General features: G+C 41.2%; 1 protein-coding gene across 10 annotated transcripts in view; it reads left to right on the forward strand.

Moving 5' to 3' along the window:
* Positions 1 to 23,147: 23,147 nt before the first annotated feature.
* Positions 23,148 to 25,223, forward strand: part of SLIT2 (slit guidance ligand 2) — a 264,142-nt gene continuing 262,066 nt past the window's right edge. For 6 of the 10 annotated variants that reach the window (XM_066995700.1, XM_066995702.1, XM_066995701.1 and 3 more), the window contains exon 1: positions 23,150 to 24,681. In XM_066995700.1, coding sequence (XP_066851801.1) covers positions 24,506 to 24,681 — 176 coding nt within the window. In that variant the 5' untranslated portion in view covers positions 23,150 to 24,505. Of the gene's footprint in view, positions 24,682 to 25,223 lie in introns of all 10 variants that reach the window. The other 4 variants (XM_066995705.1, XM_066995709.1, XM_066995707.1 and 1 more) reach the window with 2 other exon arrangements.

A 25,223-nucleotide genomic window follows, 5' to 3' on the forward strand; every position in this document is an offset into this window, starting at 1 on the left:
AGAGGATCTCAGAAGAGAAGGCAAATAGCATCAGAATAAAACTCTACTCATTATGGTGTTTATGGCCTAGATTTGGATATATATATCTACTGATTACATTTATTTATTTATTTATTTATTTATTTTTAAAGGGGAATTTTAATTTGTTTGGGTATTAGAGGCAGCAAGTGGATGGACAAGAGGCCATGGATACAAATCTCCACTGGTACATTTCACAATCAGCCATTCAGTGACTTTGTGAAATCAGTCCTTTGTGGAACATGGGAAAATATGTCTTCCTTTTCAGTTTATTTTGCAAGGCCATGATCTGAGGTTAATTTGCTAAAAATTATATTTGATTTTCCGGAAAAAAAAAAAACCTTGAAATTAAAAGAATTAAATGGAAATAAAATCTTTATTGAAAAAGTTGTGAAATTATAAACTAAAACACAATGTGTCAATTGCAGCTAGACAATAAAAATTAGAAGGCTTTAGTGTCTTTTCACCAAAGCAAAATGTGGGTTACCACGAATGACTTGAGGTTGTGTCCCAACATATAAATAAAGCAAGGATCTAGCTTTGTTTCACAACCAAAACATTTCTTATTCCTAGGAGACTGTATGCAGAGATTAAGTACCTGCATAATTTAAAGGAGGAGCAGTAGTTCCATTGGCTCATGTTGGTCTACTTAATTAAAGTCACATCCAGGCATATTTATAAACTGAAACTTGTTCAAAGTCACAAATGTAAAACCTTCAACTTTATATCTTGCTGCTTTATTTCTTCTTCTCATATCAAAACATCTTGCTACTAATAATTAAAAAATTCACTACTAGATTTTTAATAAATTATTCCAAACAGATTTTCTTCACATATGCATGCCGATTTTAAATACAATGCATCTAACTTCAAAAAGGTAGGCTTTTAATTAAAAATTCTGTCTCAATTATTTAAGATTTTGTTGTTGCAGCTGATTATTTCCCTTGCCTCCTTGTTGTAATGTGCTCTAAAATAAGAATACTGTATAGAGCTTTCAGCTCCATAGAATAGAGCTCAAAACTACAGTAATGAGTGTTATTCTTTTTTGTGCAAAAGCAAATACCAGCCAAATTGTGAAAGCTTACACAATTTTAATATGCTCGTTGTCAATAAAATATTTTTATATTAGAATAAAACAATTTAAATTTATACAAGCACCATATATAATTTTAGATCTTTTCTTCAGTCAGGTTTAGCAGCTAATTAAGCTGGGCATCTTTTTTTAACTAAAGTAGTAGATTGTAATGTATTAATAAGACCACAAATATGTTAAACACACAGGTAAAGTGTATAGAGAAATGTGATTAAAATGTAGATGGTCTAAACCATCTTGGGTTGTATAAATAAAAAGAAAAAAAATGAAATTAAATGAATGGAAAATATTATGAGTGACAAATTTCTGTACTGACCTTTATGACTTAACCAGCCAATTCTAAGCTACCAATATATGCATGTGTGTGTGTATGTATTTGCCTTAAATCAGTCAAAACAACTTTGTCTGAAGAAAGGTCCCCCTACTGTTTCTCTTGCACTGAAGTCAATTTTATGCAGAATTTCCCTGCTCAAAACTGCATGAGACCAGCTTTGAAACTAAATCTCTGACCTGAACTAAATAACATTACATTTATTCTCAAGTAAACTGGCCACCTGTTAGTGGCACTCAAGGTAAAACTTAACTGTTCTGAATGCATATACTTAGATAATAAGTTGGCATAGATCTCATATTATTGTCACATAAAAACTTTGTCATATCTGTATTTCATTGGTCTTGAATCATTTTTGAAATCATAAAAAGAAAAAAAAGTTAAATGACTGAGTAACATTTGTTTTGTTTTCTACTGGTTTTCCTTTGGGCCAGTAGTTGTGAAAACCTGCTTTGCTCTTTACAGCAAGCATTGCCAAAAATGTTAGTCTGTAATAGTGCCAGGAGAGTGGACTTTCGGAGCAGATGAACTGAAAAATCTGTGGTTTTTGCTTGCTTGTTTCTTTGTTTGTTTTTATTAAAAACATAAATCATCATTCTGAAGTTATAAAACTGAAATCACGATATTGCAGGGATCAAAGCAGCACTGGTTCTAAAAACAAGTTACAGAGGGTCTATTTGTAAATCAAGTAATTTAGAAATTTAGAATTTAGAGAAGAAAAATACCAATGGAACACTCATTTTAAGGTGTCCGCCTTTTCTTTTGATTCCTTCTGCAGGAGGCTCTTAGGATAAAGAGAAGGCATAAGGGTTCCCCACCATGTATGCCCACTGCCCAGCAAAGGTTCTTGGGTGATAACGGGTTCTTCAGCAGGAAGGATAGAAGGATAGTTTGCTTTGCACCGGCTAAGTGTTGAACCAACAAATATTGAACCCCATGTGCTTCTAGCATCTTTACTGAGCTAGTTGAGATTCCTAGAAACCTTATGTCTAGCAGTAGGTATTACCATATGGCTCAGAGAGAGGTGCAAAAATTCAGTAATGCAGTGATGGAATAATCTGCTTGTATGAGAAGCTTCCTCTGAGCATTTACAAGAGGATGTTCTTGGTACCTGTTCCTATGAATTTCTGCTAAATAATTGATTTTGTGATACCATCTGGCAAAGGGTTCACAAATTATGTGAAGCAGAAAAAATATAAGAACAAAAGTAGGTATTACATCAGTAAATGACTGTACCTAGAAACAAATGAGGCTTCCTGAAGAGAGAAATGATTCTTTTATATGTAGCAGAGGAAATTAAAAGAGAGGTGTTGTGTAACAGCAATAAACAATACAGTAGGAAGGATTCTTTTGTCCGAGTTATTTCTGAAGGAGGAAAAATTCTTATGCCTTACATAGTAGAGTGGCCATCACATTATTCTATGTGTGACTATTAAAATATTTATAAAACTTATCATTACATATGAACTTATTTTTTAAAGGAAAAAAAAGGCATTTTAACTTGGAGCATCTGAATAAAGCTGAAGAGTGAGTTTGTTCTAAGAAATATTCATGTAGACAAACTGCAAAAGAAGACATTTACTTGATGGCTGAACTCGCTGCTGTCTAAAATGCCTCTTGCTTGACTTGTCTCTTCTGATACAGTTCTCTGAATTATATTAGAACTGTTATTTTTAAAATTCTGGAACCTGAAGATAAAAATGTTTTGGAGCAATTCAGTTTTCTACAAGGAATTTTAAAATAACCATTTACAAGATACCTTTCTAATTCCACTGTTCTCCAGGTCTGCAATTAGCAAATTACTGTACCCATCAGGACAATATAAATATATATATATATATATACACATACAGTTTTCTGGGTGAACATGAGAATTTGGAAATAGCTTGCTTCACTATTACACCCTGAGGTATTTTAACATTGTTCATGATTTTTAGCCGTCCAGCCCCAATTCAAATGAAGCATAGTAGGGTAATTTGTTATATAAGCTACCTTGGGAAATTTACACCTGTGGAGAAAATTAAACGGGAGAAATTCATTCTGTCATGTTCCCTTGTTCTTTTTGTGAGCAAAATGTATGAAAGGATGGTGGTGTGGAAGACACTGTAACCTGGAGGAGAAAGAGGTACTTCAGGAAAGTAATCAGGATGCTTTCAAATGTCACATAAACTTTAATTAATTTCATATAACCTAAGTATTTAAATGAAATACCTGAGCTAAGAGATGATTCCAGTGTAGGAGTACTCCTACACTCCTACACTTTCTCTGTAGTCAATGAAGAGAGAAAGACACCCTTGAAGCATGACTCAGGTTTCAGATAGGATGACTCACTCTGGAGGGGTGTCTTTCACTTTTTATTAACTATTTAGAAACACCAGGATTGTAAATTGACAGTCTAAATTTAGGTGAGAGAAATCCCTTACAGAAATGTCTAGTCGGAGTCATTGAAAAGAGCTGAGCATCTCTAGAGGGTGATTCCTTCTACCCTAAGAGAGATCTCTACAATGTGTGGGAAGTTTCATGTTCTAGAGATGCTTATCTATCTGCAGTGGTGCAGTGAAAGCCTAGATGACTAGCTTAGGCTCTAGTAATATTATACTTTAAATAGCTGAAGTTAGGTGAGACTAATCCTTTCTTTAGACTCGTTCATTACTTAAGCATGTCAATGAGAAAGGCAAAGCTAAGCAGGATGAACCTGGAATATAATATGAGCCATAGAGTACAATTATTTTGTTGGAGTAGGTTTGCTTTAGTTTAAGACATCATTTACAATGACTGCTGAGTTTCTGAGGGTTGTGCATATTCTTGCATTTTTCTGAATAATCAAATACATCCAAAATACTCAACAGAAAACTGAGAGGCTAAAAGCTAGACTATTTAATGTTTTTGAGGCCTCTAAAATTGTTGATACTTTAACAAAATATTTTTAGTCACCACTCTGCTGCCTTAAAAGCTTCAATACCTTTCAAAATCTGCTTCTGTATGGCCAGTTAATGCCCCTACACTTTTTCCTCTACTAATTCCTTAACTTTATATCCTTCAAATCCAAATTGTGTTATAGTTGAGTCACACTTATAGAAATAAAACAGGCAGTTGGGAAACAGCTCTCTCATGTAGTCTAAATTATGAAGTATCTTTTAATTGTTTCTTCACTGAAGGCAACCTTCTCTCCTCTACCCTTCTCAGCAAAGCAGAGTACGTATCCTCCTAACACAGCACTGTGACAGGTGTAGGGCTTCAATGTTGTCAGTTATAATCCTTTATATGTCACACCTTCAATCATGCACTGGGCCATGCATTTTAAACAGAAGTCTGTTTTCTAGTCTGTGGCAACAGAGTGCCAGGACATACACTGTACAACCATATGGGTGTCTCTTTGCAGGACATATGTTGTACATCCTTAGGCACTAAAGCAATTAACAAGCAACTGTAAAGTAAATGTGATCTCCTCTGAAAGGCTCCAGAGCAGCTTTCAGTTTTTAAAATTATATTGCTAATTTATGCCATGAAGAGATTCAGAATGTCAGAGGCAGGTACAGTGATCATAAATAAAAGCAACATTAAAATGTAAATACAGGTTTCTTTTCAGAAATTATTTTGCATGCTGGTAGAGTATTATGAAACTAAAGATGTTAAAAAGTAGTAACATCCAAAGCAAAATTCAGTGTAAGAATATGAAAATTCAGTAGCAGAAAAAAGACAGTAAAAGCAGAATGCAACTGGGACAAACATCATGTTTTATTTGTTTGTCCAATAAAACCATGGGAGAAAGCTATATTTATTTTGTATTTTCTCTTGTCTTTGTGAAATCTTTGTGGAACCTGCTAGGGGATGCCAAATCCCATAGCTCAACACATGCAAAGCTGCCCTGGATCCACGTGCCCCACTCCGGTCAGTAGAAAGGCTGCTTCACAGTTACCTCACCCACAACCACACACGTACAAATGGGTCTTCCTGGTAGCTGGTCTAGACCTAAGAACTCACCAGTAGCTGACCCCAAGCCCCACAGTCTCTCCAGTAACTAGCTTAGACCTCCTAGGCCCTCCTCTACCCAAATCTCAGACCCAGTATCCCAGCTTGGACTTGTGGCAACTCCAATATCAGGCTCCCAAGACTTTTATTCCATCCACCAATTTGTCTGGCCTGATACTGGCTAGCAATTGCACACTGATACACTCTCCCATATAACGTGTGCACTCCATTTGTGCAGGGGCCCTGTGACCCATGGTCCCCACTCTGGGTGCTGGCACTCACTCCCACCCCACATGCAAACATAAGATTGTTCCCCACCCAGGAAAACAGTTGGAGTTGTCCAGCCCTGTCCCCTCATCCCCCCCACCCCACTGCTGTGTCCCTGCACTCCTTCAGCTTTCTATCACATAACCCAACAACGTGGAACCGTCGTGGCACAAAAAGAAAAAGCCATGCTGGATTAGACCAAATGAGAGTTTAGACCCCTATTTTGTCTTCATCACTGCCCAGTTTTATTTACGGACAAAAAATATTCAGCAAAATTCTACTGAAGGCAAATGTGAGGGAGCCTTCCTTGTGAAATAGACGTGGTTTATAGTTAGAGATATTAAGCCAATAATTCGAAGTGTCTTCCAAAATCATTATGTTAAATGCTATCCAGGACAATCTTGAAATATATATGTAAATACGTGAAGAGTTTTCAATCTTTGCATGTCCTTGGAACTTTCTGTGACTTACAGTGCTGGTGAATAATTACGTACTATACAAAAATACTTCTCATTGATTTTTAATCTGACAACTTTAACTTCAGTTCAATATGCTATTTTCTTATACTAGAAAAGAAGCTCCCAGTGTGCCTTTCTTCACACTGCTCATTACTTTTTCTGCTTTATTACAGCCTTTATATACACGATTTTCTATGTAGGCAATCTTTTCAACCATTCCTCATGTACATTTTTCCTTACTGTTAATCACTACTGTTGGCTTTGCCTGAACGTTTCCTGGCATACAGTTGGTAAATTTGTGACCAAACATTCATATCCTATAAACCAACCCTGTGCCCCTCTTGCAACTGATCGGAGGGAACATGCAAAATAGAAGTGCATTTTTTTTTTCTCTAGGAAAAACATGGTATAGAAATCAGATATTTTGAAAGATGAAAAATAAGATTCAGCAACTGATATTGCTGTTCGGTGGTATAATTAATATTATTAATTGATTTGCTGTACTTGTTTCATGGAAAGAAAATACCAGTTTTCACGGGCTATGAGAAGACAGAGACATGCTTTTCATATTCCAAGATATGCAGAGTACAAAAGGTTAATGACAGGAAGGATGTGTGAAATAGGTGCTGTTCTTTTATGTGTTTGAAGTGAACAAGATTAGAAGAGACTATTACTCACTAGCTTTTACTTGTTCTGATGCTGCACTGCATTTCTGAAAACAAAATTTAACTGGTCTTTATGACTTCTAATTTGTCCTCATCAACCACATAATATACACAAAGTACTGACAGCCAATCCGAGGTTTTGCTAAAGATTCAGTGGGGCAACATAGATTAGGAACAGCTTAGAATTTACAGTTAAAGTAACTGTTCTTCTAAAAATGCTTCCGTAGTTTGAGCAAGACCTCCTTAGTAGTGCTCTGAGGCTTTGCTCTTGATGATATTCCTCATGACACAGGACACTGACAAGATGGCACATTTTATTGCTGTGATTTCATACTCATGTAAAGCATGACCTTCATGACTCTGAAGATCCACAATCAGTAGGTTCACACCTACAGTTACCCAAACATACAATGATCAGGTGAACAATACTTGGCAAATAAACCCTCTACATTTAAGAGATCTAGAGGCCTCACTTTATGCTTTGCAATTTCTGAAATATTTTTCTAAACTTTTCAAATGTAGCATAGAAATATGTATTATAGCTCTGTATAATTCATTTTTAATTGCACAACGAGAATGCCTAACTTCCTCCCTACTTTAGACTGTCTTATACTATTTAAAGAAAACACTTCTGTATATGAGGAAAAAATATTTACTCCAAAATTAAAAACATGTTTCCACATGGGTGTTCCTGGGTTCCTGTGGGTTGCCAGTTTTAGAAATATTTTGGCTGAAAATTATGCTGCGGTCTTTATGGGGCTTTGAAATTAATAAAACATTTTAGCATTTTTCCATGTTTTAATATTTCTTTTTATCTATAATTTTCCATTTCATTTTATTTTATGTCATTATTGTAGTTTCTTATCAAGCTTTCATTTAAAATAAAGATTTGGAATGTGAAACATTACTATGGAATTGTTTCATAGGACATTCTTATACTAGTGAAATGTCTTAAATGCACATGAATGTAAACAGCAGCTGGAAATTAAGCTAAATATTCTGATGAAGCCCCAGTCTCATGAAAGACAACAGTTTTACCACTGGCTTTGGTAAGACATAGAATTCACCCCATCATGAGTTTACATCCTTCTGCGATACAAGCCTGAAACACTTCTAGTAAGCAAAGCTGATAAGAACTACATTTAAATATGAGAAATAGAAGTATGTTGCATAAAATTTATTCTATATTTTGTAATCTTTATTAAATGAAGAATAAAAATGAACTTAAGCACCCGCTTACAGAGTTTGCTGACTTTGGCTTGTTTGCAATGAGCGGTATTAATTATAACAGGAACAGCTTTGAAAGGCCCAAAAGAGAGCTAGATAATGGAGGAGAGCAACCAATTCAGTGCACTTCATATCACTGTAGAGCACTGGGCTCAGCTCTCTTCTTTCCTCATACTAGTGAGTTCCTCAGCTAAGCAATCAGTTCCTATGTTTGTTTGTTTTCCTGCTGAAAAGCCACATTCAAAAAAAAAAAAATAATCCACATCTCTTCTCCTAGCTTTGTTCTCTCTTCCTTACAGTCTTCCAGTTATTTAGTTCTGTTTGTTGTTGTTGTTGTTGTTGTTCCTGTGTCCTTCTAATGCCACTCCTTGCTTAACAGTTACGACAGATGAGGTCCTTTATTCATGAGACTGCGGGGGTTTGACCATGCTGGGCAGCTGAACTCCACAACAACCACTCTCTCACTCCCCCTCCTCAAAGAAAAAAGGGGAGAAAATATGATGGGAAGGGCTTAAGGGGTGAGATAAGGACAGGGAGATCACTCACCAATTATCATCACAGGCAAAACAGACTCAGCATATGGAGATTAAAATAATTTATTGCCTATCACAAGTGGATGAGCACAGTGAGAAACTAAAAGCAAGCTAAAACCACCTTCCCCCCATCCACCCTATGCCACCTCCTCCCCCCGAATATTGCACAGGAACGGGAAATGGGGGCTGTGGTCAGCCCAATGATACTTCGTCTCTGCTGCTCCTTCATGGTCACTCTCTGCCTCTGCCCCAACATGGGGTCCCTCCCACAGGATACCGTCCTTCCTGAACTGATCCTGTGTGGGCTTCCCACAGGCAGCAGCTCTACAGGAACTGCTCCTGTATAGGACCGTACCACTGGGTCCATCCTGCTGGAGAGGAGCTCTGCAGAGAAGGACCTGGGGGTCCCAGCAGTGTGCCCTATGGCCAAGAAGGCCAATGGTATCCTGGCGTGCATTAAAAGGAGCGTGGCTGGCGTGTCAAGGGAGGTGATCCTCCCCTTCTACTCTGCCCTGGTCAGGCCTCACCTGGAGTACTGTGTCCAGTTCTGGGCTCCCCAGTACAAAAAAGACAGGGATCTCCTGGAAAGAGTCCAGCGGAGGGCCGCAAAGATGATACGGGGCCTGAAGCATCTTCCCTATGAGGAAAGGCTGAGAGACCTGGGTCTGTTCAGCCTTGAGAAAAGAAGACTGAGAGGGGATCTTATCAGTGTTTACAAATATCGTAAGTGTGGGAGACAGAGGGATTTGGCCAACCTCTTTTCAGTGGTTTTTAGAGACAGGACAAGGGGCAATGGCCACAAAGTGGATCACAGGAAATTCCACACCAACATGCGAAAGAACTTCACAATAAGGGTGACGGAGCACTGGAACAGGCTGCCCAGAGAGGTTGTGGAGTCTCCTTCTCTGGAGATATTCAAGGCCCGTCTGGACGCCTACCTGGGCAGCCTGCTCTAGGAAACCAGCTTTGGCAGGGGGGTTGAACCCGATGATCTCTTGAGGTCCCTTCCAAACCCTACAATTCTGTGATTCTGTGATCCCCCAGAAGCAAACTTCTCCAGCATGGGTCCCCCACGGGCGGCAGCTCCCCCCAGACCCCTGCTCCTGCGTGGGCTCCTCTCCACGGGCTGCAGCTCCGGCCCAGGGCCTGCTCCTGCGGGGGCTCTCCATGGGCCGCAGCCTCCTCCAGGCCACATCCACCTGCTCCACCGGGGGCTCCTCCACGGGCTGCAGCGTGGAGATCTGCTCCGTGTGGGACCCATGGGCTGCAGGGGGACAGCCTGCTCCACCAGGGGCCTCTCCACAGGCCGCAGGGGAACTGCTGCTCTGTGGCACCTTGAGCACCTCCTTCTGCACAGACCATGGTGTTGGCAGGACTGTTTCTCTCACATTTCCTCACTCTTCTCTCTCCCTGCTGCTGTTGGAAAGCATTTTTGTTTTCCCTTTCTTCAATTTGCTCTCCCAGAGGCCCAACCAGTGTTGCTCTGGCCAGCGGTGGGTGCCTTTGGAGCTGTCTGGAGCTGACTCTAATCTGAAATGGGGCAGCTTCTGGGCTCTGCTCAGAGGTCACCTCTGCAGCCCCCCTGCTGCCAACTCCTGTTACGTAAACGCAATACAGAGGCTTAATGTTATCCTCATTGTTTTTGAATCTACAGGAAAAATAGTTTTTATTATTGTTATTATTATTATTATTATTTATAAGCAAATTCAATGATCTGTCATCTGAAGTCTAATTACTTAGTTCTCTTCAGCAATTTGATATTCTTCTGCCCTCTCAGTTGCCAGGACATCTTGCAAAAGGAAACCAAAAGAGTGGGTGAAAAGAGAATAGGGTAGGTAACTTCACAACAGGAATGAGACTGAGATGGGTACCATGATTAGTTGAGGAAATAGTCAGATTGAAGTTTCTGGAAAAGAAAAAGATCTGTCTATATATGGAGGAGTGAAAACTGACTGTACTTTTTATATTCCAGGCAGGGCTGGTGGCACCATCTGTCATTACAAGGTCTTCTTTATACTGTCTTATGCACTTTGCCACTAAACAGAAATCCTATGGGACTATTTCACACTTCATTTTTAGGAGCAGTTTCAAAGTGATTCAGGATTTTTAGTTGTGGCCTTTTTCTTTCCTTATGAGCACTTTGTTTGTTTGTTTGTTTTGTGGGGTTGTTTGTTTGTTTGTTGATGGGGGGAGAGCAGTTAGGCTTGATCTCTTTTGAAAAACTTTGCCCTTCCATGAATTGAAGAAGAGTCTTGAATTTTAGTTATGGTGGGAGTAGTCTTCATCAGAGGCAAGCCAAAAATTTATATCTTCTGTCTGAATCTGGATGGGAATCAGATGTGATAAATCATTGAAAAGTTGCTTTCTATTCTTCAAACAGCACTAGATTGCTGCAAACTTTGTCCACTGAGATTCTGAAGCCCTAAACTGAAAGACGGGCTGATGTTTTATGTGATACTACAACCAAGTACAGACAATGTGGAATGGACTCTGTATAATACTAAGAAAATAATAGGGTATAATACTCTGGGTCATAGCCATCTCAAGTTGGGCGACTATGATTTAGTGAAAAGTTCAGACCTTAATTTCTTAGTGCATATAGAATGGTGATTAAACAATACCTTCTCATATAGTTGCTGTAAATATTTATGAAGTGCATGAGATGCTATAGCGACAAGCAACATGCAAAAACTCAGGATGAAATTAATTTTGCTTTCAGTGTAGGATATTATTAGCATACATGCAAAAACAACATGGGGGCTGAGAAATTCCACTGACCACACAATGAACAATGTGGGAAAAGCAAAATAATGTTTATCAACAAAATACAGCTTATTTTTTGTACTGAAAGAAGTGGAGCCCTGTGGAGAATGTCTTTGCTTTTATTATCATAACACATGTACCCCAAGGACTGAAGTAACAGAGACATTGCAGATTTTGCCTATCCTTTGAACAAGAAATATATGTGATGAATCAGGTAGAACTGATGGCAAGTATGTCTTTTTTTTTCCAGCTGTTAACATCTGTACTGGTGATCTATAATTCATGGGTCCCATTGAGGTTTTCAGGGCTACATAAAATATTGGAGTATTGCATTCAAATGGCCTACAAAGCATCGAGTATTTTGTTCTGCCTTCTGCTGGCTATTGACAGCAAATTTGTGTGTTCAGAAAGGCTTCTCTTTAAATCAACACTCCTGTACAATAATATTGCCCCAATGAGAGACTTTAATAATACAAGAAACCAGCATGTTTAAATACATAAAGACCACAGTAGGGTAGAGAAACCACAACAACCCAGCAGGCCTGTGCATGACCAGCAGTTACAGCACAGAGAAGAGGATTAAGGTGAAGACTACCATATAAATTCAGCATTTATTAGCTTAGAGAAATTATTTAGGATGACTGAGGTTACAAAATGACAGTGAGAGTGGTGGTAAAATGGAATTTCCAGGCTGAAGTAATCCAGGAGTCTTAGCAGTTTGAAAATAATTTTTCAGGTCTGTCTCACTCTTCTAATAAGCTAAATCCTGATCAAAGGGATTATTTGTTTAGTAGATGTCAAAAGACTGGTTCTAGGGAAGTCAGCATTGACAAAAATGTTTTAAAATGCTGTTAGGAAACAAGTACTGTGCATTGTTTAATTTGCTGTTTATACACCGTAAAGCAAATAATAATATAGTCTTCTATTTCATACAACTTTCTTCCTGTTTCAAATGCGGGTGTGAAGTTCTTTGCATTCCTAATCTCTGTGTTAACAGAGAGCTAAACATTTCTCTGATGTGACAAAGAAGTATTCTGCACTGATGCCATGGACAATGTGAATTTCTTTCAAACTAATCGCATGGTTAAGCTGTACCTGTTTTCATTTGATTGTATGATCTTTATACACTTATCAAAAGAAACCTGAAGTATTTCCTTTCAAGTTGTTAAACTCCTGTTTTGTACTTCACATGCAGTTATGTTCAGATTTGTTAGAAAGACAACTGCCCAATATTTATGATTCTGTGGATGTTAGCAGGAGAACCAGCAGAGGAGCCTCTTACTTAGAACTGAATTAATATTCTGGCTTAATATCAGGTCCGCTGGGCTGGTAGAAGTGATATATCTCAGATGAGACACATTGTTTTGCATAAATAAATTCTGGCAAATAGTACTTATGTTATCAGGACACTGGAGTAATTCAAATTATGAGTTAAATTATTCTGTGATCTCTAATACTGAAACCAGATCTGTCTGTAGTTTCAGCAATAAAAGTTTGCAGTTAGTATTTCTTTAATTTCAATAAAAGTATTCCTATGCTTAGAGTATATACAAGTATCGTAGTCTTTGATAGACCAAGGAAAGTCTGTTTAAAACTTCTGTTCTTACGTTAAAAAAAAAAAAAAAAATTCAATCACAACTGGATGAAACAATCTTCATTTTCTTATCCCAAACTGCCAAAACTATTTGTAATCCACTTTGGAATACATTAATTATTCTTTAGGTATATCTGCAAGTTTTGCTTGAAAGTAAGTTAACATGTAGAAATAGTTTGATATTTCTGTGCAGCCAAGGAGCATAAGAATTTTTTCAAATGACCTTTTCGAATGCATGTTTTGATCTTATCTCTTTTTTTTGTTTGTTTGTTTTTGTTTTTGTTTTTTTCATCACAGTGAATTGTGATTCTATAATCATTCTGGTTCTTCTTCTTATATCCTAAATTTTTATGTATACCTAAATGTGTAGCTTCATGCCTTTGTTAACCTTTTGTCTATGATCAAGTTTATACAAGCATAGATGATGTAGTCCTTTTTCAAGTGTATCTACAGTACATCCAATTTCACCTCACTCTCAGTGGAGCCCCATTAATTTTTTGTTCTTTATTTTTATTGCTATAAACACTTTGTTCTCAGTTAACAATTATAAAACATATTAAACTCTTACATCTCTGCTTTCATCACATGCTTTTTTTCAGGTGCTTATTCATAAATTTGGATCTGAAACTGTTATCTTTGCCCATTTGTATGTCCTTGGAATACAGCTGAAAATCAAGCTGATCACTTAAAGCAATTCCAAGCCTTCTTCTCTTTAAGGAATCAGAGTTCCCAGATCAACTGGGTTCATAAACTATTTTCCTGAATTTATGAAAGTTAACCCTTATATAATCAATGTATCATCTAAGTTTAAAATAATTGATAATTCAATTCCTATGACCATTTTTTCTAGATACAATATATATATATATCTTAACAAGTAGAATCTATTCCTGTTTTTTTCAGGAATTGTTTGAATATTAAATCTGCTGCCTATTGCATTTAGGGCTATCTGTTTCTTCCCAGTATTAGCAGTAATCTCTACTAGTAGAATCACACAATTCTCAGTACTAATAGTCTTTCTCATAATGCTGAAGATCTTTATCCATTTCTGACTTAATTCCTAGGGGACTACAACAAGGCCCCATCATTAATGCAGTAAAAACTTCCATCTTTTCATACTCATCTCAGGTCATATCCAAAGCTTCTGCTTAGAAATGCCTCAAGAAACTGAAGACTGGATTTATGTGACTAATTCATTTCCAGTTCAGTGACTGTACCAAAATTTGGGAAGATATTCCACATGAAAATTTGAGTCAGTATGAGGGTTTTGCTTTTTGATTTTCTTAAAAAAAAAAAAAAAAAAAAAGTAAATTGGGCATCAAATTACAATTTCAAATAAATTAAAGTATTTAGGTTCAAGCATGTCAAAATAAAATTTTCAGCTAAAAAAAAAAACCAACTTTTTTTATTTTAATCAACACTGCTCATAAAATATTGAATTTCCAAATATCATTTGTTGATCAGAAAATGCATTTTTCAGTGAGAGAACTGTTCATTTGAAAAACTTCCTTGTCTCTCTTCATTTTCATACTACTATGTTTTCTTAGAATTAGCTCCAGGAGTCTTGCTACAGCTGTGGAAAAAAGCTAATACAAAATATGTACAGAGTAAGTATCTTTCAGTATGTATTATTCGAAAGGTCTGCAGTGAAACTTGAAGTCCATACCCTTAACATATGCTGTTCACAATGGATTTGGGTAATGAAAAAAATCTGCAATTCAGAAATATAAATCATAATTTCGACCCTTTCTATGGGGAAATGAAGGTATATATTTCTCCCTTTCTTCTGCCCTGTACTGTTTGTCCTCTAGTGTCTTCACTTCCATGCAGCAGGTATAATGGAATGGGAAAGGTGAAAGAAAAGGCATTGATCCTTTTTGTTATACTCACACAATTTGTTCAGGAGAGCTGGCAGTCCTTCTTCTTGAGCTTCGTACTGTCCTTTACAGGACGTTTGAGTCTGTTTCATTCTGCTTGAGTACGAGCTGTTCAATAATCCAAAATGGAATTTTTAAAGGGCGTGCATCCTTAACACTAGTTGATTTAAAGTAAATATTTGTAGGTCACCCTCTTGCTCTGTTTAGAGAATCTTTTCCTTCTTAGAACCTTTCCTTAGTGGAACTGCTTCTGTTGTAATGTCTTCCCCATTGATTGTGTGTTGTTTTCAGACAATAGAGCAAAGTGTCAGGTATCCAAAACCTGGGAGGGTGAGAGGCAAAAATATTTTGGTGAAAACACTGAGTCACCACATTACTAGGAGGAATATGTTTCATGTTCCTGTTAAACCATTGTTCTTCAAAGGTTGTGGCTAATGAGTCAAAATTTGTTTATGAATACATTTTGCCCAGCTGAAAATACCTACCAACTTTCTAGCTAAATATTATTTCTCTAGAAAATGCCTTTTAAGTTATCTCTAAAGAGAGAAACAACCACCTTTCAGGAAAAATATGTCTCACATACTCAATTTTAAGGAGTAAGTGGAAAACAAAGATTCAGCAATGTCCTCTCTAGGATTAATGTCGTTTCAATCTTCATCAAATACAATTGAAATACATTATCCCATCCTATGGGGTGATAAATAAATAGGCAAAAATAAAGTACACATATGCAATAAAAACAGTATGTGCTTAAAAGTTTTTGTATGCTTAGACAAAAGCAGGTTATAACAACTTTTTCTTCCTTGAAAACTGCCAGAAAAGTTTGGGAGACCTTAGCACTCAAAGTATCCTTATTAAATCAGACATCTAACAAACAACTTCTACAACCTCTCTTCGACAAAAAATTCCCAAACCCAGCCTTCTTCTCCCCTCCCACAAGATACTCTGCAGAACCCTATAGAAATACAGAAATGTCCACTGTATGTTAGGAAATGGGAAGACCAGTGGGTAGAGCTATTCCAAGTGAAAAATATACTAGAAGATTTAAAAGCAGACATTTATTTATTTATTTATTTATCTATTTATTTATTTATTAGAATAGAGTCTACAGAGACATGGCAGAAAGCACTGCAGCTCTGGTTTCCTTGGCGTAGCCAACAGATAAATAGTTAACTGACTCCATTTTCCCTTACAGAGGGGCAAAGCGGAATGACACAAAGATGGCATGTGCTTGTTCACAAAATTTTCCACTTTTTTACATTTTTGGAACAGAACCAACCATTTCAATTGAAAAATGAAAAACAAACAAGCAACAACAATAACAACCAAACAAAAAAAAAAACCACAACCAACCAACCAAAAAAACCCTCTGTATTATCATCAAATTCATCCATTTGATATGGACCTTGAAAAGACAGAAAAATTATACAAAATCTCAAATCTGTTATTTTCTAGGTCTTCAGTAGTATTCAATATCATAGAATAGCAGAGGTTGGAAGGGACTTCTGGAGGTTCCAACCTCCCTGCTCAAGCAGGGCCACTGAGGGCCATTTACCATGTCCAGGAGGCTTTTGAATATCTTCAGTGAGATATTCAACATCTTTGGGCAACCTGTGCCAGTGCTTACGATCAAAAAAAGTGCTTCCTGATGTTCAGATGCCACCTTTTGTGCTCCAGTTTGTACCCTTTGCCTCTTGTCCTGGCACTGGGCATCACAGAAGAGAGCCTGGCTCCATCCTCTCTGAATCCTCCTTTCAGGTATTTATAGACATTAAAAAGATCCTTCTGAGCCTTCTCTTCTCCAAGCTGAACAGCCCCTCTCATAGGAGAGATGATCCAGTCCTGTCATCATCTTTGTGACCCCTCTCCGGACCTGCTCCAGCAGCACCAGGTCTTTCTTGCACTGAGAAATCCAGAACTGGACTCAGCACTCCAGGTGTGACATATTAAAACTTGCTTAATTTTTTGCATCCTCTATAGCAGACATACAACCCTCTCTTCAACATCCTTTGGCCATAGGACCCAAAATAAATGTTGTTTTTACTTTGCTTTGTCTTCTGTTCTAAACACTCAATGATATTATATGCTTTAATTCAAGCCTGGGATTACCTCGTATTTATTGTGGGGTAAGCACGTTCATGTCAGCAGTTGCTGTGAAGTAGCTATTACACCAGACTTTTTTTTTTTTTTTTCTTCCTACAGCACTGTTGTGCACTTCTACTCTTCAGGATGTCAGTTACTTGAGGAGGCTTACTTCCATTTGCCCAGCTTAGGACAATGGCCCTTATTTTCTGCATGCCTAAAATAAATGTCAGAAGTGTTTTTTTTGTTGTTGTTGTTGTTGTTTGTTTGTTTGTTTGTTTGTTTGTTTGTTTTTAAGTCTGGAACCTTGGAAATTGAATATTCTGTTTGATACATACTGTCTTTTTAGGTCAGTGCTGCTACAAGCTATGTTGACCAGCAGAGTGGTGCAGCGGAAGTGTGCTGGGCCCATAACCCAGAGGTGGATGGATTGAAACCATCCTGTGCTAATAGTATTTTCTTGCTCTCCACTCAGCCCTGGTGAGGCCACATCTGGAGTTATTGTGTCCAGTTCTGGGCTCCCCAGTACAAGGACATAGAACTACTGGAGCGAGTCCAGAGGAGGGCTACAAAGATGACTAGAGGACTTGGAGCATCTGTCATATGAGGACAGGCTGAGAGCCATGGTCCTGTGTAGCCTGGAAACGAGAAAACTGAGGGGAGGATGGAGATGGTCTCTCTTCAGTTTTATTTTCACAGGGCACAGTGTGCCCTGTGATGGGATGAGAGGCAACAGACACAACCTGAAGCACAGGAAATTCTGGCTGAATATGAGGGGACACTTCTTTACTGTGAGGGTGACAGAGCACTGGAACAGGTTGCCCAGAGAGGCTGTTGGAGTCTTCTTCTCTGGAGATATTCAAAACCCGCCTGGATGCTATCCTGCGATGGCATACATGGATCTAGGTGATCCTGCTTGGCAGGATCCTGTGATTCTGTGATTAGCAATCAGGCATTGAACCCATACAAATCTTTTCTAATTATGTTTGGACAGATATATTTCTACAGAAGTCTAAGGAGGTGAGAAGAAAAGCTTGGTAAGCTCATTACAAAAAGATTCAAAAAATTGGTTGTTGCATATCCCTTTGTGCCAGGAACAAGTGTTCTAATTCTGCTGTTACATGAGAGTGAAAGTAAATTGTGAGTTGTTTTGATGGAATAGGCAACAGTTAATCTCAAGAAGTAATGCTATTTTATCCACAGATTCAGTTACAACAGAGGAAGCCTGACAAAATAGAGGTTCTGAGAAAGGATATGCTCTTTGTTTAGTACTACATCAGGGTAATAATCCCCAGAGAAAGAAAATAACAGTTTAACTTAAAGGCCAGACATCAACACCAAAGCAAATGAGTATAAAGTGGCATGATGGTGCCTACTGTGAAAATTAGGCTTCCATTAGCAAATTACCAAAAAGAAGCCCAAATGAAATTGCTTAAAGATGGAGCTTTTCTGGTAACTTTTGGTGGTAGGAGACTAGATCCTCCACCCCACAAGGACATGATTAGCACGAATTATCAGCCTGGATGCAGAAATAGCAGCTTTAGTGTTCTGCCTCATACAGAATTTCAGACTAGATGATTTGAATGATGTCTTTTAGTAATGAATTCCTAAGAGGTCAAGGAGACGAAACTGAGAGTTAGGTTACTCAAATACAAATTCCTCATAAATTATAATATATATATATTTTTTTATTTTTATTTTTTAGTTGATAAAGTTCTTAAGCTGCATGAGACGGATCAGGTCCTTTGTGCCATCCCATGGAAGATGAGTAATATAGTGTGTGTATTAATCTATGCCATCGGAGTATTGAACATACAACAGCTGTCAGATTTTCTAAATTTGATAGCGCCTGTGAGGTCACTGGTGAGGGTTAAAGATGTTGCCAGTACAAATTGCAAGATTTTCCTGGTGGATGAAGATGCCACATGTTAAATGCTAACTATAAAACAATTATGTCTGTTACATGTAAACAATGGAAATAATTGTTTCATTTTTTGCATAAGAATTTGGTGAAAAGATTTGCAATGTTAGACCTGCTTATACTGTTGTTGTTGTTGTTGTTATTCCTACTAAAACACTCCTGGTGTTCTCCCTTAAAGTTTCAGCATACCAAATGTTTATTCTTTGGACATTCATCTTCTTAATATAGATTGGATAGATTTATCAATATATATAAAGTGTCACATGACTATTGCTGGCTGGGAGCCTTTCATATAGCTCCTTAATCTACTAGAAGGCATAAGCAAAAATTAGTCTAGCTTTCTTGAAATAATCCCATGATGCCATGTGAAATCTAAGCATAAATGAAGCAAAGAGTACCTGAATAACGTAGTGTGTTAGTCTGGGTCATGTAACAATGAGTGTGTTGACTCATCTCTGACACTTCCATTTCCTCCCTCACTACAATATTTTAGACCTAGCCATGAAGTATTGTAAATATTTTTCATAAAGGGGTAGCTTCTAATGAGAATCTTGCTGTTCAACAGATATGCACGGAGTACTTGAAGTTCTGCCTGTCTGAGAAACTTGAATAAAACCACTCTATTCCATTAGAATGATAATGGAGTCCTTCAGAGTTTTAATTTTCTACTGCTAAAACCAGGAAATTTTTCAAATAATTTCCCTATCATACTTTGTGATAAAGCATTTTGAGACGCTGTACGGCTCCACGGGAGCCTAAAGGTTTTACAGGTGTGAAATCTCTGACCTTAAAAATTTGATAGTGTCCCTTTGATATTGGATAAACCTCAGGTCACTCAGCTTTACATTAAGGATACATTTCTGAAATATTTACTACCAGTTGTAATGTTTATTATGGGTGTTGTTTCAGAGAAGTCAAGAAGTTTGATCCTTAGCTCCCTTGGAGAAGTTGTACAAACACAGACATGGTCCTATGCCCCCTTCCTGCCAGCAAGAGTTTGCTTTAATCTTGTATTTAATTTGGAGGTATTTCAGACCTGTTCTAAACTTGGCTGGCTAACAGCCAGAAAAGACAACTGGCAACTAAAAATGATCTTCATCGACCTAAAATATTGAATTGTTATGCTTATGGTTTCCAAGTTGCTATTTAGACTGTAGTCACCTCCATATCCTTCTCTGGATTGCTGCTCCCAACTAGTTATTTTGTTATTTATGCATTTGAATTTCTTTTGGGAATGCAATATTATGTTCATGTCTTCCTTAAGGTTTACTAATTCGTGTGTTTTCTCCAGTTTATCAAAATAATTTAGAATTGTAATTCTGCCTTGCAGACTCAGTATCCCTTTCCATTCTGGTATCATCTGCTAATAGTTGTACTTTATTTCCAGTCACTGATGGAATCATTCAGTGCCATAGTAGTTTTAATAGCTTTTTAAAGGAGTCTATACGCTCCCAGATTGACTATCAACCATACTCTGAATATAGGGTTTGTTAAGTGCTCACGTTCCAGCAATTAGATTTTGACTATATTTAAGCAATTTACTTGGAAGAATGTTAATGTGCATGGTGGCAAATAACTTGCTAATGTATACCATACTTTCCCCTTATCCACAAAGCTAGTTACTTTGTCAAAAAAGAATACTAGATAAGTTTATACTGTTTATTCTTGATACACCTCTGCTGGCCATTTTTCTGTCTCCTTATTGACCTTGTTATTCACAAATAGATGAGTCATTTGTTTCAGTACCTTTCAGGCATACCATCCTTATAAAGCTATACAGATGCTCACAGAGATGATGCTCGTTCACGGAGCTCACTCAGACGTGTGCTGAGCCTTAGTCGCTGTTAACCAACTCAGCTTTTTGTATTTTAGTGCTCTGGATCCTGTTCTGAAGATGTTACCTCTCAGTGTTGACTTTGATCTCTTTATGCTAATAGCTCTGGTCTTATTCTCTCTTTTTGTTTCTGTCTCTCTTTCTCCTTTAAAGTCTCCCTTTGGTATCCCCCATTTTTTGAGGATGTTTGTCCTCCAAAAGGGGGAATGCTGTACAACGAAATCTGGAGAACAGAAAACTTCCTTTAGCTGATGTCAGTGTTTTCTGAAAAGGCTGCAACAGAATTTTTACTTTTTCACTGATGAATGCCTGTAATTGCTTTCTTTTAACGTGCCTTGTTGTTATGGTTTTTCCCCATCTTTCACCTCTGTGGGTGTATTTTCCTTTATGACTTTGAAAGAGGTTTCTGCAGGCAACTGAGGCAACCATGGGGCACTCTGCAGCATGAGGTCTGTGGTCCAGCAGCGACACAGTACTGTGTCTGACCAAAGGCCTTGCCCTCAGACCATCTGAGGACTTAGGGAGTTTTCCCGTTAAAGAGTTTGGATTACAAAAAGAAAGTTGCAATGTGCTGGCAGGCAAGACACTCAGGAAAATCAATCTGAATGAACGAAAGGTATGCTTCAAAGGTGGGTATGTTAAAAATCAATGACACCTCCCCCCCCAAACAAGAATAAAAATTGATCTTGCGCGTACTTTAGTATACTTCTCTTTGAAAACAAAGTATATTAAATTAAGACCAATTTAGATTTTGAATCATCTGTGCGTAGAGCAGTTTAGCAACTTTTAACACTTTAAAATTTGATTTGGATTTTCTGAAAATTACGAATTTTAAAAAGGTTAATTATTTCTTCTCTTTGTGTCTTCTGCAGCCCTCAGTAAGTTGTTGGTACTTGAAAGAAATAATGAATAATACTGAATGGTTACATTAGTATTTTCTCTGCCTGGAGTTACAAGATAAAGCATTTTAGTAGAGGCATGAAAGCAATATGTTAGAGTAAGTTCTTTTTTTTTTTCTTTTCTGTTACTTGTTAGAAGGTCCTTTCTAGATCTTTTGCAAAGACCTAAAACAACCAGTTGAAAAGAGTAAGAAGCCTTCATAGAAGCTGATATCTTCCCCTTGCAGTCACCGAATTCTCCTTCCTGCATCAACCTAAACCTGGTGTATTTCTGCATCTCTGTGAGACGTAAGATGCTATTATCACCATGCAAAACTGCAACAATCATATTTATTGGACATTGTCTCAGCAAATGAATGGAAAAATAAGCAATTTTTAGTAGATACATACATTTTTAGCTATTTTCATTTTGGTGCACATTCTATAGCAAGAGAAGTCAGGAGTAACTTTGCTGGCTACCATTTCGGCAGATTAACTTGGATCTAGGATAGCATTTCTGGGAAGAGAATTTGTCCTCTTGGTAACAAGCAAAAAGCGAGAGTAAGCCTCTTGCGGGGATTGTGCAGCAGAGACCCCAGGGATGAAGAGACTCAGCTGGACCCAGCCATATGGAAGAAGCTATGGGCTCCCTTGAGCATTTACAAACTACACCTAGCTGAAGGCTTAGTCATCGCTGCTGGGGGTTGCCATCTATGAAAGACAAATCACTTTCACCTATTACTGGGGTCTCAAGAGCTGCTATAAATCGCATAGAACCGCATTCACAAGCAGGGGAAACTGAAAACAAATAGAATTTACTTAGGAGCCTGATGCATTTAATGTTTTCCTAAGGATGCTGAAGATGCAATGACAATAAACAACGCTCCAGGAGAATTTAGCAGGAACGCTGGGTGTATTTATAATACAACTTTTTGAGACGGAAGGTGTTTTTTAAATGAGCACAGCAGTGTTGATGTCGCTACTCGACACATTTTAATGTATGGAGTGACACTTGCCCATTTTATTTTCGAAAATAATTTGCGGGAGATTCCGCTGTGTTTCACACTAAGCCTGCAACTGAAGAAAACGCCAAGAAACACCCCTCTCTCTCTCTCCCTCTGTAGCGACTGCTGCACAACACACTTAAAACGAGACCCCCGGCGAGCCGCCGGGGATATTTACAAGTGCAGCAGGCAACGTCGCAGCCCCCCCCCCCCCCCCACTTCCCTTTCGGGGCAAAACCCAGGCGAGCACCGCGGCGGCCCCCAGACTGCTCCCTCCTCTTCCCCCCCGGAGGCCGGGGCGAAACTCCGCGCACCAACTCCGGAGCTCCGGGGGTGGGGGGGGGGGGAGCACCGCCGCCACCGCGCTCCCCGGGGGGGTGCTGCCTCCCCCGGCGCCGCCGCCTCCCTCTCGCTCGCCCAACTTTCATTCATTGTTGGCGTCGCCCGGAGGCCCCCCCCCTTGTTATTTTCTCCCCCCCCCGCCCCCCCATCTCTCGCCGGGCCGGGGCGGGCGGCGGCGCAGCCAGTGAGCGCGGCGCGGGGCGCTGCGGGCGGGGCCGGGGAGGCGCGGCCCCACAGCCCCTATATAGGGCGGCGCGTGGGGCGCTCCCGGCTCCGTGGGAGCGGGTCTAAGCGGAGGAGGAGGAGGAGGCGAACGGGGGGTGGGGGGGGAGCTCTCGGCGAGGTGCCGCTCTCCGGAGCACTTTCGGCGGGCACCTTGCGGCGGGGAGGAGAGCCGGCCTGCGGGCGGCGGTGCCATCCTATTGTTCCAGCGGCGAGGCTCGGGGTACGAGGGAAGGAGCCGGCGTGCCGCCTCCCTGCTCCGGCTTCTCCGCCGTTTTCCCCAGCGCCGGGGAGCCGAAGGACCGGGCTGTTCGGTGCCAGCACCCCCCAGCTCAGGTGCGGCGGGGGAAGGAAGGGGAGCGAAGCCTTCCCGAGGCGCTCGGGGAGAGGAGGAAAGTTGCTCCCTCGCCTGCGGCCAGCCCGGGAGCTGCTGAAGCGGCCTCACCTGGAAGGACCGAGCGGTTCCCACCTTTCCCATCAGGTGCCTTTGCCGCAGCCGAGCCGCGGTATCCGGGAGACCGCGGGGAGCGGAGTGCCGCGTCGCCGGGCCGTCTGCCGTGCTCCCGGGATCACAGGAGGATCTACCGCTGTGATCTGTCACCGAGGAGAAGGAGGTCGTGGATGAACTCCCTTCCAGCAGGGCAACGAATCACTTCTCGAGCTGCTTATTATTATTATCGTGCTCTAGGACCAGCCCTTTCCTGCTAAACTTGGCTTGGGAGCTTACGGCAGGAGGGGGCGCGGGGGGTGGAAAGCCAAGCCCGACATCATCTCGTGTGTTTGACTTTTTTTTTTTCCCCTCCCTCCTCCTTTCGTGAGACAGTTTGATGAATGCCTGCGAGAGGGGTATGATTTGCTGAGACGCTTCTGGTAGGGCGGTGTGTGCGCCGTGTCAGCCCCGCCGCCGCCCCCCGTGGGGCTGTGGGGGGACACGCGTGGGAGCGGAGCTGAGCGCAGGGAGCGCGCCCCTTGCGCCGACTGGGCTCTGCGGCCTCTAGCCGGGGGCTCGGGGGGGGAGTCACGGCTTTGCAAGGGACGAGAAGGAGCCAGCCCAAGTCCGCCGTAGCCCCAGCCCGTGGCTTTGCTTCGCCTTCGCCGGGAGCGTGCGAAGAGGAGCTCCGAGCGCCGCCTCGCCTCTCCCCGCCACCCGACGGGCCAGCGAGGGAGGGCCCCGCTCCGGCCCCCTCCCAGCCAAGTTGCCTTCAGCAGCGGATCGCTGCCACCCACCGCACTTTGCCGGGCTTGTTTTCTTGGCTTAGCTTTGGATAGAGAGGACTCCACTTTCTCCGCACCCTGAAAGTTGCCCGAGCGCTCCCCGCGGCGAGGAGAAGGAGGAAGAGGAGGAGGAGGAGACGAGGGCGGCGCGCCCCGCGCCTCCCTGGGGCCGAGGCCGGCGGGCCCCGGCCGGGCGGCAGCGGGCGGTGATGATGTGCGGCTGGGGGAAGCTCACCCTGGCCCTGGGGCTGCTGCTGGCCATGGCGGGCGAGGTGGCGCCGCAGCCGTGCCCGGCGCAGTGCTCCTGCTCGGGGAGCACCGTGGACTGTCACGGGCTGGCGCTGCGCGGCGTCCCGAGGAACATTCCCCGCAACACCGAGAGGCTGTAAGTAACCCGAGCCAGCTCTCCTCCCCGGGCCCCCCGCGACCACGGGGGCAGAGGTGGCCCCCGGGGCCGCTTCGGGGTCCCGCCGGCCGCCCTGGGTGCGGGGGGGTGGCGGCTCCGTCCCCTTCCACCGCCCCTTTCGCCGCGATGCGCGGGGACGGGAGGGAGGTGGACGCGGCTCCCGGCACGCCGCCTTTCATCCTGGAGGGAACGACCACCCCTACACCCCCTCTTGGACATCCCCACCCTTTCATGAGGGCCCCCGTTTCCCGGCTAGCTTGGCTCCTGGGGCTTTTTTTCCCCAAGGCCGGGCCGCGGCGCTCCGCGGGCGCGGGAAGGCCCCGGGGGGGGGGTCGCGGAGCCGGAGCCCGGCGGGGCTCTGCCGGTGGGCGAGGGGGTGTTTGGGTGCTGTAGCCCCGCTTCCCCTCGCACAGCGCCGAGCTGAGCTTCAGCTGCGACCCCCTCAGCCCTCCCGACCCCTTTTTGAGACCGCTCAGTGCCCTCCGATGAGGGTATTTTCCAGGCGTGAGGGAGAGCAGGCG

The sequence above is a fragment of the Anser cygnoides genome, chromosome 4, assembly GCF_040182565.1.
Source record: "Anser cygnoides isolate HZ-2024a breed goose chromosome 4, Taihu_goose_T2T_genome, whole genome shotgun sequence".
Classification (NCBI taxonomy): domain Eukaryota; kingdom Metazoa; phylum Chordata; class Aves; order Anseriformes; family Anatidae; genus Anser; species Anser cygnoides.